Source organism: Rhincodon typus, chromosome 10 (assembly GCF_021869965.1).
Source record: "Rhincodon typus isolate 14 chromosome 10, sRhiTyp1.1, whole genome shotgun sequence".
NCBI classification, from domain to species: Eukaryota; Metazoa; Chordata; class Chondrichthyes; order Orectolobiformes; family Rhincodontidae; genus Rhincodon; species Rhincodon typus.
Genome location: NC_063341.1, coordinates 32,803,172 through 32,818,271, shown reverse-complemented (window position 1 = coordinate 32,818,271; position 15,100 = coordinate 32,803,172). Strand labels below are relative to the sequence as shown.

At 42.4% G+C, this 15,100-nt stretch overlaps 1 protein-coding gene across 1 annotated transcript in view; it reads left to right on the top strand.

Annotated features, from left to right (window-relative positions):
* LOC109936088 (Wnt ligand secretion mediator) overlaps positions 1 to 14,062 on the top strand; it is a 137,562-nt gene extending 123,500 nt beyond the window's left edge. The window contains exons 10-11 of the mRNA XM_048602081.1: positions 6,700 to 6,856; positions 12,001 to 14,062. Of these exons, the coding sequence (XP_048458038.1) occupies positions 6,700 to 6,856; positions 12,001 to 12,110 (267 nt within the window). The 3' untranslated portion in view covers positions 12,111 to 14,062. The remainder of the gene's footprint in view (positions 1 to 6,699; positions 6,857 to 12,000) is intronic.
* Positions 14,063 to 15,100: the final 1,038 nt, after the last annotated feature.

Sequence of the window (15,100 nt, the reverse complement as noted above, 5' to 3'; positions counted from 1 at the left end):
TTGGTGGTGGGGTCGGATTGCAGATGGCGGAAGTGTCGGAGGATGATACGTTGGATCCAGAGGTTGGTGGGGTGGTACGTGAGGACGAGGGGGATTCTTTTTTGGTTTTTATTGCGTGGACGGGGTGTGAGGGATGAGGTGCAGGAGATGTGGGAGACACGGTTGAGGGCGTTCTCGACCACCGAGGAGGGGAAGTTACGGTCCTTGAAAAACGAGGACAACTGAGATGTACGGGAGTGGAATGCCTCATCCTGGGAGCAGATGCGGCGGAGGCGAAGGAATTGGGAATACGTCAGCTTTCCTGCTCCTCTGATGCTGCTTGGCCTGCTGTGTTCATTCAGCTCTACACCTTGTTATCTCAGATTCTCCAGCATCTGCAGTTCCTACTATCTCTCACTCTTTAGTATGTTTGCTTTCCCATAATGAGTTGAATCAGTTCTGTTACAATTATACAAAAGACAGGCACCTATTAAATGTGGGCTCTGACTACAGGCAAGCCCAACTGCTTCCAACCTATTTTGATGCAAATTCCCTCTTTTGCAATGCTTAATTGAAGTTTAAAAATGGGCAAGGCTGCTATATTGCTGTTTTCAAAGAATGGGTACAAGGACAGAACATGAACCCCATAGTAGTAATAAAGATTTTAGAATCCCATGTAATAAAAATAGTTTGTAAAATTCTGTTTTTATCATAAGCCTATTTGTGCCGTAGGCACGCTCTGATGCACGATGTGAAATCTTCATGTCTGCCCCTTTGGGAGGAAGTGGTAACTGCTCATGAATATTCAAATAGCCTATTCTATTAAATAGAGTTGATACTGTAATCGTGAGTCATGTGGCCCATAAACAATCTGATCCATGAAGCTTAGTAGCTTTGTTTTATTTGTTTAATTTGCTTCTCTGTGGATTGCTACCTTGATGTGGTTGAGGTTTCTAAATTTCGATGAGCGCTTGAGAGATACCTTTGGGAGCTCCTTACTCCCTGCTAGGGGCACACGTGGTGATAAGGCAAAGTGTAGTCCAAGAAGTTCACAACAGCATAACAGGCAAAGGAAGATTGCTGTTCAACTACAAAAGCAAATTGAGATGATCCTGATTATCATGGTTTGACATATCGCATGATCTTCTCAGGCTGGTGGTCAGATTTTGGTCTGCAATGACCCATTTTAAAAGATGCCTTGCACAGGTTTCTCCCAGGGTCCATTGCTAAGTCCCATAGTGATAGGAACAGAACTATGAGCATGAAGTCCCAAGTCGAGAATTTATACACGCCTACAGATGTGTGAATGTTATTGAACAACTGTGTATTGGTCACAGATGTCTTTGCATAGCAGTATCAATGACAGAGGGATCCATTTAAGGTACACTCTGTTGCCTTGAAATTGGGAGAGTGTTAAAAAATATTCCAGAAATAGGCTGGAAAAGTACCGCCGTCGGGACAAAGGGTTTCAGCCCGAAACATTGACTCCCCTGCTCCTCAGATGCTGTCTGACCTGCTGTTCTTTTCCAGCTCCACATTTATGTACTGTAGCTTCCAGCATCTGTAGTCCTTACTGTCTCCAAAAAAGGGCTGTCTCAATTTCTCCTAGCTGGGGACTAGTCCCGCCAGGACCCCCGTCGTTGTGGTCAAAGGAAGAATTTCTGCAATTTGGAAAACTTTTAACACTTGGGTGGCCTTTTGGGAGGGAGAACTGCAGTTGAACCATCACCCACAGTGAGACCTGACATCCTGGGAGGGGCAGCTGCAGGAACAATTAGGGGGACACCTCCCAGAAAAAATGCAGCAACCCTCAAATCCAAAGAATTGGTTTTACCATCTGGAAATTGGATCTTGGTGCAGTGTTAGAACTTTCCAACTGCATAACTAAAGGGCTTATGACACTTCATCTACTGCTAGCTGTAACCAAAATGCCATTGTCATCAACATTTATGCTCCAACCCTTGACTCGGATGAAGATATTAAGAAAAAGGGCCAATCTGACCTTGATGAAGTCCTCACTGCCATTCAAAAAGAAGGAAGAATCATCCTTCTGGGAACTCTATTAGCTGGCTTTGTCATAACTATGATATCTGAAGTGGAACCATGAGGAAAAGCAAGGCAAATGGTGTTTTCCTGACTTCGTGGCCTCATTTTAACAAACAAAACTCTTCTGCCTGAATGACACATACAACGCCATCCTAAAGCAGTGTTGGCAGCTCCTGGGTTATCATTGTTTGTTTGTGTCAGTGATATCAGTATCACCTGATCCTCAGGAGACTGTTGTCTGCCGGACATATTGTTTACTACTTTGTTTAATAATTGTCATGCGTATAGCACCAGTACGTTGTGGCGTACAAGAGGAAGAGCACCTCAGAAGGATTTTCTCAGCCACAGGAAATATGAAAGAGGGGAATACCTTTGTAGTTTGCACAACTGATCTATCTCATCTTTTAAAGCATGACAGTTGTTGCATTCTTGAGGTCAGACAGAAGGAAATAATACCCTTTTCATCTCAAGTCTGTAGGATCATAGAATTGTATAGTACAGAAGACGCCCTTTGACTCATTGGGTTTGTACCACCAAAAAAAAACTCCAATCTACACTAAGCCCATAGCCTTGAATATTATAATAGTTCAAATCCTCATCCAAATACCTTTTTTAAAGGTTGTGAGGCTTCCCACCTGTACTACCCTAGCAGGCAGAGCATTCCAGATTTCCCATCACCCTCTGGGTGAAAAGACTTTTTCCAAAAATACCGTCTAAACCTCCTACCTTTCACTTTAAAAATATGCTCCCTTGCAATTGACCCTTTGACTAAGGGGAACGGCTGCAGCTAGAGGATATTGGTACGGTGTTAAATGAATACTTCTCAACTTTCTTTACTCGGAGAAAGGAAGATGCAAGTGCAGAACTCGAGAAAATGGACTGCGAAAATCTTAAGCAGATTGATACAAGAAGTGATTTGCCTGATACACTTCAATAAATCTGCCCCCTCTCAAACGCTCTTATACTATGACTATCCCAATTAAAGTCGAGGAAATTGAAATCCCCTAATATAATTACCCTGTTGTTATTTTTACACTCCTTAATGAATTGACTACATACCTGCTCCTCAATTGTCTGCCAACTGTTTGTTTGGGACCTGTAATACACTCCTATCAGTGTGACTGCCCCTTTTTTATTCCTGCACTTTACCTACAAAGCCTCATTTGATGACTCTTCCAGGATATTGTTCCTCCTTACTGCAGTAATTGACTAATATTGAGATACCACCTCTTCTTTCGCATCCACCCCTGTCCTGCCTGAAGACCTTGTACCCCAGAATGTTAACAGACTCGTCTTTCCCTCAGCCATGTCTCTGTAATGGCAACTACATCACAGTTCCATCTATAGTCCACACCCTCAATTCGTTGTCTTATCTCTCATACTCCTAGCATCGAAGTAGAGGCCATCAAGCTCCCCTTCTTCCCTTGAGACACCACATGGCTGAATTTGCTTTGCCTTGGTTCCTTTTCTGAGTGAAGCTGCATTAGTATTGAACTAATGGAGCGACTCCTGATCCTGCTAAACTAGTTCGAACTTCTCCCAGCAGCACTAGCAAATGCTGCTACAAGAATATTGGTCCCATTCTGATTTAGATGCAGACTGTCAGGATGAGCGCTTAAAATTTTGATGTGAGCAAAAATCAGCTGGATTACCATGAGGGCTGCAAGCTTTGTTTCTCATCTGTTTCATTGTTTTGCAGCTTTCCTTGGTGGTTCACTCATACATTCTGGTAGAATCTTAAGGGGTATAACTTGGAGAACAATCCAGTAATTGTCTCCTGATGCTACGACTGTAATAGTCCTGAATAAAGGATCTGAATCAGGCACCTTTTAAAATAAAGAAAATGTCAGGCCAAGTTGCGTGATAGTACTGATACCATTTATGATCTACCTGATGGTGGTTATTCACCTCATCAATCATTAATTACCCTCAATACAACCTTGGTAAAAAAAAAAATTCCATAGCCACCTCCAAAGCAATGCATGAGTGTGTTTTGCAGATAACTATATGTACTGTGCACCAGATTTACAAAACACTCTTGATCACTTCAGTTCTACATATACAAAACTCTGCCTATCCATGAATGCTGTCCAAACCAAAGCATTGATCTCTGCCAACACCCACTCAGTGAAATATTTTACCTCGCATTGGCCGTGGCTTTCTACAGTCTTTGGCAGCAGTTGTTTGATAACAAAGATCTTGGCGAGTCAACAAAAGCTCTAGTGTACAGAGTAGTTACTGTAACTGCGCTGCTGTCCTGTAGTAACACCTGGACTGTGTTTCAATGATGTATCAAGAGGGCTAGAGAAACTCCACCAATTCAATGAGAGGACCGTGAAGCAAATGCTAATCGCAGAAACAGAAATTGCTCACACTGTGTTCTGAAGAAGAGTCACCGGACTCAACGTTAACTCCATTTTCTCTTCACGTACGCTGCCAGACCTACTGCATTTTGCCAGTAATTTCTGTTTGTGTTTCAGATTTCCAGAAAAGCAGTTATTTGTTGTATTTGAATGAACAAATACTAGTGTTCCTGTCAAAGCCAGATCTGCAAGCATTCAGCGAAAATTCCTGCAAAATCACCTCCCAAACTGATCTTGCATGCTCAGATGGACAAAGCTCTGTGGATGGACACAGAAATTGCTTCAAAGACACTCTGAAGCTCTTCTTGAAATGCAATGGTGGCACTGATTTTGATAACAGTGAAATACTTGCTACCAAATGTGTCAATCAACCTGGCTCATGCTTTGAAACTCAGTGCCTCAGTAGTAAGGCAGAGCTCTCTACTTCAGATGCCAGCAAAAAGCATAGGAGCAGGAGTAGGCCTTTTAACCTGTGAAGCTCACTTTGCCATTCAATATGATCATGGCTGATCGTTTATCTGCAAGAGTTGTGAATCCTTGAGCATCCACAGCCCTCCAGAATAGAGGTTTCCAGTCACTGAATATATGCAAGACTGAGATCAATAAGTTTTTGGCCGCTGGTAGCATCAAGGACTGTAGGGATGGGTTAGGAAGGTGGAGTTCTTGTAAAGGTTTCTGTATGATTTTTATTGAATAATTGAATGAATGCAATGCCATTCTGTTCTTATTTCCTATATGTTTCATTCACATTTCAGCGCTGTCACCATGCTTGCTATTTGCAACAGCATGATAATATGAAGAGGAACTGATGCTGATATTCTTACTAGCTCCTGAATCATTCTTCACATCAGGGACAATTTTTGAGGTTGAGGATTTGTTTAAAAACAATTGGCTGCATTGTTGAGTTTCTTTCCTGCCTTAGTCACTACGCATAAGTGTCTTGAAGTAAAGGTTCAGGAAATAGTTTGGCTGTAGTCACTTGAGCCTATGAATTCAACTTGGAAATTCTCATCGGTCACTAAACACTGAGTACTGGAAATGCTTTAAAGCTCTCTTACTGTGCATAGGTTCAGGTTTGCAAATGGCACTGATGCCCATTATTTTAATCTTCTCAAAGAATGACTACTTTCTACCCTGGAGATATCTATCGTTTCTTTAAAAACAAGATTTTTGAAGACTGTGGATATAATTCTGCTTGAGTCATCTCCAGTCTGTAATGGATCAGCAGATCATAACCAGGGTGCCTATAGGTATGCTACAATTGGCCTCAAAAACAAAGAAATTCATCACTTCCAATGGTTATATGGTCATTGCTGCTGGAAAGTCTATTCATGAACTCTAAAGGAAGGAGAAGGGGAGGTTTAGTTCTGTAAACTAATCTCCAATTGCATAGCTACAGCTTGTACATGAACAACAACAACAGATTATATAGAATCCCTACAGTGTGGGAACAGGCCCTTCGGCCCAACAAGTCCACACTGAGCCTCAGAGCATCCCACCCAGAACCCATCCCCCTATACCACTCATCCCTAGGGGCAATTTAGCATAGCCAATCCACCTAGCCTGCACATCTTTGGACTGTGGGAGGAAACTGGAGCACCCGGAGGAAACCCATGCAGACACGGGGAGAACTTGCAAACTCCACACACACAGTCACCCAAGGTTGGAATCGAAGCCAGCTTCCTGGTGCTGTGAGGCAGCAGTGCTAACCATTGAGCCACCGTGCCGCCCCAAATGTAAAGCCAGAAAAGGGAGAAACATCAAATTAAAGCAAAGTACTCCAGATGCTACAGAAAGTACTGGAGAAACACGGCAGGTCTGACAGTGTCTGTAGAGAGAGGACAAACCAGTTAACATTTTGAGTCTTAAAAAAACTGTTCTTCAGAACCAGCAACAGTCCGATTGGACTTGAAACAATAACGCTCTTTCTCTTTCCACACGTGCTGCCAGACCTGATGAGTTATTCCAGCACTTTGTTTATAAAGCTAAGGGAGAAACTTTGGCCTGAGCTAGCCCTGACATTTTTATTTGACCTTTTGTTTTAGCTTGCCTGACATTTTCCAATTTTTGTTTTTTTTTGTTTGACTTGCACCAAAATGAAGTTCCAGTACAAACCTGCACCTTCAGGAGAAGAAGGAACTGTAACAATAAGTGCTACAAACAAATCTGGAAATGTACAGTATCTAAAAGCATCTGGACAGAAGAAAAACAAGTTTAAAAAAAACTCATTTGATTCTGATTTATAATGCTTCCAGCATTTTTTACCTAATTCACCTGACAAACAAGTCAAATTCTGATGTTCCTTCCTCAGGTAAATGAGGGACACTGGAAGTGGGGCGAATACGTTGTCCAAGTACACAGTGCATTCTTCACTGGCATTTATGGCATGTGGAACCTTTACGTCTTTGCGATCATGTTTCTGTATGCTCCATCCCACAAGTGTTACAGTGATGCTGATCAGTCAAATGGTGCGTATTGTTTTTATTTTAAAAGTCAAATGCTGAATACCTGAAGACTTGTTCCTGTGGAACGTACTTGCTGAAAGGCTATTGAGAGCTTCTATATGTCGAAGCTCTATGCAATTGTATGTTTCCCTACTGATTGATCTGGCAAGTCTTACTATCTGATGTGGTACGGGCCATAAAGGAAATTATCACCTGCCCTTGCGAAAGTGATAAAAGCTCAAAACAAAGCTTATAGGAATGCTGCACTGGCTTCTATTGATGCATAATTTCTTCCATTCTAAAGTCTGATTCAGATGTCTAATTTTTTTTCTTTTCAATACAATTAGTGAACAGTTGAACACCAACAAAATTATTTAGTCTTATAGGAATAGTGACCAGTTAACATCCTCCCTCATCAAATGTGCTCAATATATTCACTGTGTATAGCTCCAGTTAGGTGATGATTACAAATGTGTTGCTCTTTGATTTTAAAAAAAAGGTGTTTACTAATACTATTGGTCACCACATCCAGTGTCCAACTATCAGTGTTAAAGGTGTTAGTTTGTTGCAGGTACAAACCATTTACTTCCATTTTCCTCAATGTTGTTCATAAACTAGAATGTTGTTAAAAACTCAAGTGGTTCATTCATTCCTTTCTAGGAATTGTAGTTTGGCCTTTTCCCAGTCCCACACCAAGGTGGCTGACTCCTACTTCAGCGTGAGGTGACCTGGTAAGGCACTGGTTGTATCCTATTACTATAAACTACAGCAGTTAAAGAAGAATGCATGATACCCATCTTCTCAGAAAAGCCAAGAACCTAGGAATGTAAAGTCAAGTACTGGCCCTGCCAGAATTGTCCACCTCCTGAGTATGCTCTTTACACACTCATCAACTCCTGAATTAACAAACAGACATATCAGTGAGCAAGCACCAAAGAAATACAGAAACTAGCAGGTCAGAATTGATTGCAACAGTTATTACTAAACTCAAATCATATTAAAATCATTTTAGAAATACTTTCAACCATCATCTTTGAAACCTTAACACCACCACCCTCATAATGCAAGGTTTGAAAATGTGGAAGACTTCTTAAACATTACATTTGCTCATTAAACATTTTCATATGCAGTAATTCTTCATTTACTGTCATAGTTTAAGTTCCTGAAAAGAGCATCTTTAAATGAAGCAACATTTAAGAGAACCAGATATTCACTTTACAGCCAGTATAAAAGCTGAGTTAGGTTCTGTTGGATAAGAAAGGTCCTTTTTTATTTTAAAAAAAAAATGAAAACGTTATATCTTGTAAGTTAAAATATTTGTTAAATTCCCATCCACAGAGATAGTAAGAACTGCCGATGCTGAGTAGAGATAATAATGTGGAGCTGGAGGAACGCAGCAGGCCGGGCAGCATCAGAGGAGCAGGAAAGCTGACGTTTCGGGTTGGAACCCTTCTTCAGAAATGGGGAGGGGGAAGGGAGCTCAGAAATAACTAGAGGGAGGAGGGTAGGGGCTGTGAAAGGTAGGTGGGATGGTGTTAAGTGAGTGAAGGTAGGGAGTGGTGGGGATTGCTCAGTGGGATAGGTGGGGCGGAGAGGTAGGAGAGAAGATGGACAGGTTGTGTCAGGTCAAGGAGGCAGGGATGAGAGGGAGGGTTGGAAATGGGATGAGGCTGGGAGTGGGGAGATTTTGAAACAGTCAAGGTAAGCGGAGATGAGTTCAGTAGGGCAGGAGCAGGCAGGTTTGTGGATTTTGGGAAGGAGATAGAAACGAGCGGTGCAGGGTTGGGGAACAGAACGTGCAGCCCTCCACTCCAATCCTAACCTCACCATCAAACCCGCAGATAAGGGAGGCTCAGTAGTGGTATCGCGCACTGAACTTTACATAGCCAAGGTCAGGCGCCAACTTCTTGACACCTTTTCCTACCGCCCTCTTGACCATGAACCCAGCCCTGACCACCAAACCATCATCTCTCAAACCATTCATAACCTCATCACATCAGGTGACCTCCCACAGCCTCCAACCTCATCGTTCCCAACCCCGCACCATCCATTTCTGTCTCCTTCCCAAAATCCACAAACTTGACTGCCCATCCAACCCATTGTCTCTGCCTGGTCCTGTCCCACTGAATTTATCTCTGCTTACCTTGACTCTGTTTTTTTCCCCCCTAGTCCAGGAACTCCCCACCTATGTCTGGGACACCACCCACACCCTCTACCTCCTCCAAGACTTCCAATTCCTTGACCCTCAATACCTCATCTTCACTATGGATATCCAGACCTTGTATACTTGTATCCCCCAATGTGCAGTTGGCCTAAAAGCCCTTCGCTTCTTCCTCTCCCGCACGCCCAACCAGTCCCCCTCCACTAACACCCTCATCCGCTTAACTGAGCTCGTCCTTACCCTTATCAACTTCTCCTTTAACTCCTCCCACTTCCTACAGACTAAGGGGGTGGCCCTGTTCCACTGCAACACTGGCACTATCCCCCGCCTCTTCCTCCGCTACATCGATGACTGTATCGGCACTGCCTCATGCTCCCACGAGGCATTTGAACAGTTCATCAACTTTACTAACACTTTTCACCCAACCTCAAATTCACCTGGACCATCTCCAATACCTCCCTCTCCTTCCTGGATCTCTCTGTCTCCTTCTCTGGTGACCGCCTCGAATTTGACATCTATTTCAAGCCCACCGACTCCCACAGCTACCTAGATTACACCTCCCCTCACCTACTGTCCTGCAAGAATGCAATCCCCTACTCCCAATTCATCCGCCTCCGTCGCATCAGCTCCCAAGATGGGGCATTCCACGCCCGCACATCCCAGATGTCCTCCTATTTCAAGGACCGTAACCTCCCACCTCCAGTGAGCGAAAATGCCGTCAACCGTATCTCTTGCATTTCTCGCACCTCTGCCCTCACATCCCCTCCTCCCAACAAAAAATAAAGACAGCATTCCCCTTGTTCTCACATATCACTCCACCAACCTCCGCATCCAATGTTTCATTCTCTGCCACTTCCTCCACCTACAATCCGACCCCACAACCAAAGATATATTTCCCTCCCCACTCCTATCTGCCTTTCATGGGGAAAGCTCTCTCCGCGACTCCCTCGTCCGCTGCACACTTCGCACTAACCTCACCACCCCCGGCACCTTTCCCTGCAACTGCAGGAAGAGCTACACCTTCCCCCTCACCTCCCCCCCTCACCTCCGTTCAAGGCACAAAACAAATGTTCCACATTAGACAGGGGTTCATCTGCACATCCGTCAACTTGGTCGACTGCATCAGTTACTCAAGATGTGACCTCCCCTACATCAGTGAGACCAAGCGGAGGCTCGGAGACCGTTTTGTTGAGCATCTGTGCTCTGTTTGCGACAAATGACAACATCTTCCGGTCGCGAACCATTTTAACTCCCCCTCCCACTCCCCAGGTGACATGTCCATCCTGGGCCTCCTCCAGTGTCACAATGATGCCACCCGCAAACTGGAGGAGCAGCACTTCATATTCTGCCTCGGGACCCTACAGCCGGATGGCCTAAACATAGATTTCACCAGTTTTAAAATCTCTCCACCCCTGGCCTCATCCCAAGTCCAACCCTCCCTCTCATCCCCGCCTCCTTGATATGACACAACCTGTCCATCTTCTCTCCCACCTATCGGCCCCTCCCACCTCACTGACCAATCCCCACTACTGCCTAACTGCACTCTCCTATCATCATCCTACCTACCTTCCCCAGCCCCACCCCTCCTTTCTCTATTTATTTCTGAGCTCCCTTCCACCTCCCCATTTCTGAAGAAGGGTCCCGACCTGAAACATCAACTTTCCTGTTCTTCTGATGCTGCCTGGCCTGCTGTGTTCCTCTAGCTCCACACTGTGTTATATCTGTTAAATTCCAATATTGTGTTTATTAAATAACTGAAATATAAAAATATATAAGTAAGTTGCTGCCTCTACAGTGGCTCATTGGCTCTTCCGCTGCCTCCAAGTCACTGCCAATGGTCCTTGCTGACCTACTGTCTCATCACTTCCCTACTTGCCACATGCCTGTCCCAAAGTCTTGCTAAAATGTGAGGTCCTGCATTTTGCAAATTAGGGCAGGACTTGTACGCTTAATGGTAAGGTCCTGGCGAGTGTTGCCGAACAAAGGGCCTTTGGAGCACAGGTTCATAGTTCCTTGAAAGTGGAGTCACAGGTAGACAGGAAAGTGAAGAAGGCATTTGGTACGTTTGCCTTTATTAGTCAGTGCATTGAGTATAGGAGTTGGGAGGTCATATTGCAACTACACAGGACATTGGTTAGGCCCACTTTGGAATAATAAATTTAATTATGGTCTCCCTGCTATTGGAAGGATGTTGTGAAACTTGAAAGGGTTCAGAGAAGGTTTACAAGGATGTTGCCAGGGTTGGGGGGGTTTGATCTGTAGGGAGAAGCTGAACAGGCTGGCGCTTTTCTCCCCCTGGAGTGTCAGAGACTAAGAGGTGATCTTATTGAGGTTTATAAAGTCATAAGGGATATGGATAGGATGAATAACCAAGGTCTTTTCCCCAGGGTCGGGGAATCCAAAAGTAGAAGGCATAGGTTTAAGGTGAGAAGGGAAAGATTTAAAAGGGACCTAAGCGACAACTTTTTCACGCAGAGGATAGTGCGTGTGTGGAATGAGCTGCCAGAGGAGATGGTGGAGGCTGGTACAATTACAACATTTAAAAGGCATCTGAATGGGTACATGAATGGGAAAGGTTCAGAGGGATGTGGGACTAGATTAATTTAGGATATCTTGTTGTCATGGACGAGTTGGACCAAAGGGTCTGTTTCCATACTATACATCTCTATGACTACTCTGGAAAGAGGCAGGATGGGCAGCTTTAAGCTGTAGCAGTGAGCTGCAAGCTGTAGAGGTAGAGAATGGGAGGTACAAATTACTGGGTCATGTGATCCAGCATCAGACCTAGTATGAAATAATGTTCAAACAAAACTCTGATACTAACTGCAAAAATGGACCTTCTAATTCAAATTTTACTTTGATAAGCCACAAAGCTCACCTCAGCCAATCAGCAATGAAACTTTGTACGCAGAACACGCTGTCTCATGGGAGAAGTGAAATCGAAGGGCACAAACAAAACTCTTTCTGTCCTGGCCTAATAGTATTCTGTATTTAATGCATTTTCTAGGTGATCTTGGAGTCAGTGGTGGTGAGGAGCTGCAGTTGACCACCACAATCACCCATGCTGATGGACCAACTGAAATCTATAGACTGGCTGGCAAGGAAGCACAAGAGTAATAAGTGGAAAGGAATTGCAAAAAAATCATCCCAGCAATGGAAGTCAGACGAGATTTTCCCATGGAATGGGAAAACTGTATTACATTGCTCATTATGTGTGGACATTCCGTGATAGGTACTTGTGCTGCATTTCTGTTGCTGGGGAGATGGGATTACTACTTCCAATAATGTTACCACAACTTGTGATGTCTGTGGAAGATTCTAGAACTGGCTTTCATAAAATGAGATTTTTAAGTCTGAAAGAATCCATATGGACATTTTACTTGTCAAAGCAAATTACCATCACTGTAGTTTATATCTCACTGACATTACTTTCTGTAAGTATATAAAATATTGTAGTGTTGCAGCTGTCTGTAGGCAACCACCTCCAGTGCTCAAGGGATTGGTCCTAAGTGAGTGTGCAAGAGGGAAAGAAAAAACTTGCATTTAACAATGCCTTATCAAATCTCCCAATGCCCCAAAGCATTTTGCATCTAACAAATTGCATGGAGATAATGGATTTAGTTCCAATCTTGTGAGGAAGGGCATTAGTGCAGATGTAACTCCGTATAGACATCAATATTATTTTCAGTACACTCCCTTCTGCTTACACTACAAAAGCATTTTTACAGCTCTGATTTTCTGCGTACACAAACAGTTGCTTTTGGTGATATTAAATACATATTATTTTGAAAGAGGAAGAGAAACCTATAAGAAGTTGAATGTGTTATTTAATTTGTTGAGATCCTCCTTGCCAGTAAATACACATGCTAGGCTACGCTATATACAAATAGACAGAAGACTTTGTGCAACTGAACCAGCATTGTTCATATTGCAAATTGTATGTAGCATTTTTCATCTATAGTCCACTTGGTGCTCATATTGTACCTGAGCTTCCATTCATGGCTATGAGATGTTGCTAGAGCTGATGTTCTGTGTGACTCCCTTGGTGTCCAATTAAAGGAAATAAAAGAATGCTTTTAGGTGGCAGACTTATTCAACAATTACACCATATCATGATCAATCTGGAATTTACTTTCCAATTTCACTTTGGGGCATGTATCAGAAATGCAAATAAGGAATTGAAGGTGCAGACCACCATGTTAAGAGTCACATTTGAGCAAGTCACTAATCGGGTATATGACCCCATCTACAAAAATTTTAATGAATTTATTATACAGGATGCCTTGTTCTTTATCTTTCCCTTTTTTTCCTTCCTTCTCTATTAAAGATGCTGAGTCCATTACCTCTAGAGGTCAGCAATCCTCGGTACTTCATCTACATTCTGCTTTGAATAGGTTTTGGCAGACCTTTAAGCAACCAGGCAAGGGTGCAACAACAATCTGATCATATCAACAAATATATAATTTTCAGCAAAGATCTTTTAAAGGTTTTCCCTCCTCTTAGCCCAGACTGCCAAGGTCAGTGGAGACATGGAATCCGATGCTGTAGCTGAGATTAACTAAAGGGAAAGGGCTAGTATTGCAGATCCTTTTGGTTCAGTAATACCATATCATTAATCTCCCATGTGTACCTGGTGCTTTTAATGATGTTCTCATCTTGTTCCCAAAAAGAAAAATCTGACGTCAAGTGAATAGATATAATTTAGGACTTGATATCAACAAATGAGAGCAAAGACAACAGTCAAATATTGAAACCTAGAAGTTGCATAAATTAAGCATCAGGCACTTGTATCTTGCTGTAGGGATATATTGCACAATACAATATCTTAAACATTAAAAGTTGAAAAAGTATTTACTCCAATGGCCACATTTTTATTTAAAAGGGACATGGCATGTCCTTTCTTTGACTCAAAACACTTGAGATGAGAGTTCTACTCCTTTTTTGAACGTGTAGTTATTTAATGATATAACAATGTAGAATTATTATTTTAGGTGAAAGGTGGCTAGGATTTTTTAACTTGGAAGTAGATTTGCTTGTATGCTAATTTTAAATAAAGTTTGTATACTGTGTTATTTGTGTACAGCCTCTGTGACTGATCAGACTGTTGAAAGCTGGCAGGTTATTGGTTTCTAGCCCTCCCCTGCTGCAATCTCACCACGATCTCTTTGAAAGTACTGGAGTAGATATCGAAATTGTTGCCCAAGAATGGCCAGATAATTACTTCAATTAGGACCAAGCAGCTCCTATAACAGTTGATTAATTCACAATAGCAGTTTTGTATTGGATCATGTGGGAGGAAAAAACAGCTAATATTTCCTGTTCTGTTAGATTAATTGTTACTTTTATAGCCATTGTCTTTTGTACCTTTGTGATTCATACCAACTGAGAAGAATTCGTAAATATTTTTCATCTCTTTTAAGATTTGTCCAGTTCTGGCATTGACATCAAAGAGATTATTTGAGACCTGTGTGAACGAAGTGGTCTCCTCCACATCATTTTGTAATCGTCATCCATATCATCCTCCTCATTGCTCTTTATCCTATGGGGCTGTCCTTCTGTACCTACTAGCCTGCCTATCATACATCTGTACCTATGTTTATTTTTCCATTTGTACATAATATTGAACTGAACTAGACCATGTGAATCCTTGCTAACTTGTTGGAACCAAAGCTCAGTTTCAAAGATGTCAATTTATCCAACACAATTGTTGACTATTTTGTGCATCCTAGCCTTTTTAAAATCTTTTTACCCCATTCCCATTTTAATCACAAATAAACTGATGGCCCTTCCTAAGCAAAAGTGATATCAAATAAATTATACAGCAGTTGTTAAAATTAAGGCAGTCAATTTAGTGATTGCAATAGCTGTTAAATTGGTCCATACCATAAGAAATCTGCTTGGTTTCCTTTACCATTCAATGTCTGGATTAATAAAAACATTTATGCTACATCATTCTTATACAAGTCTCTTTAAAGCCAACTCTTTCAAAGTGATATAGAACCTGTCAGAAATCCAGCAGTCAGTGCTGAGCTATGTGTCAAACTAGTGCAATCTAGGCCATTTCTTTTTGGCAAAATAAACAGCCTATAGTATTTCACTATCTTTCT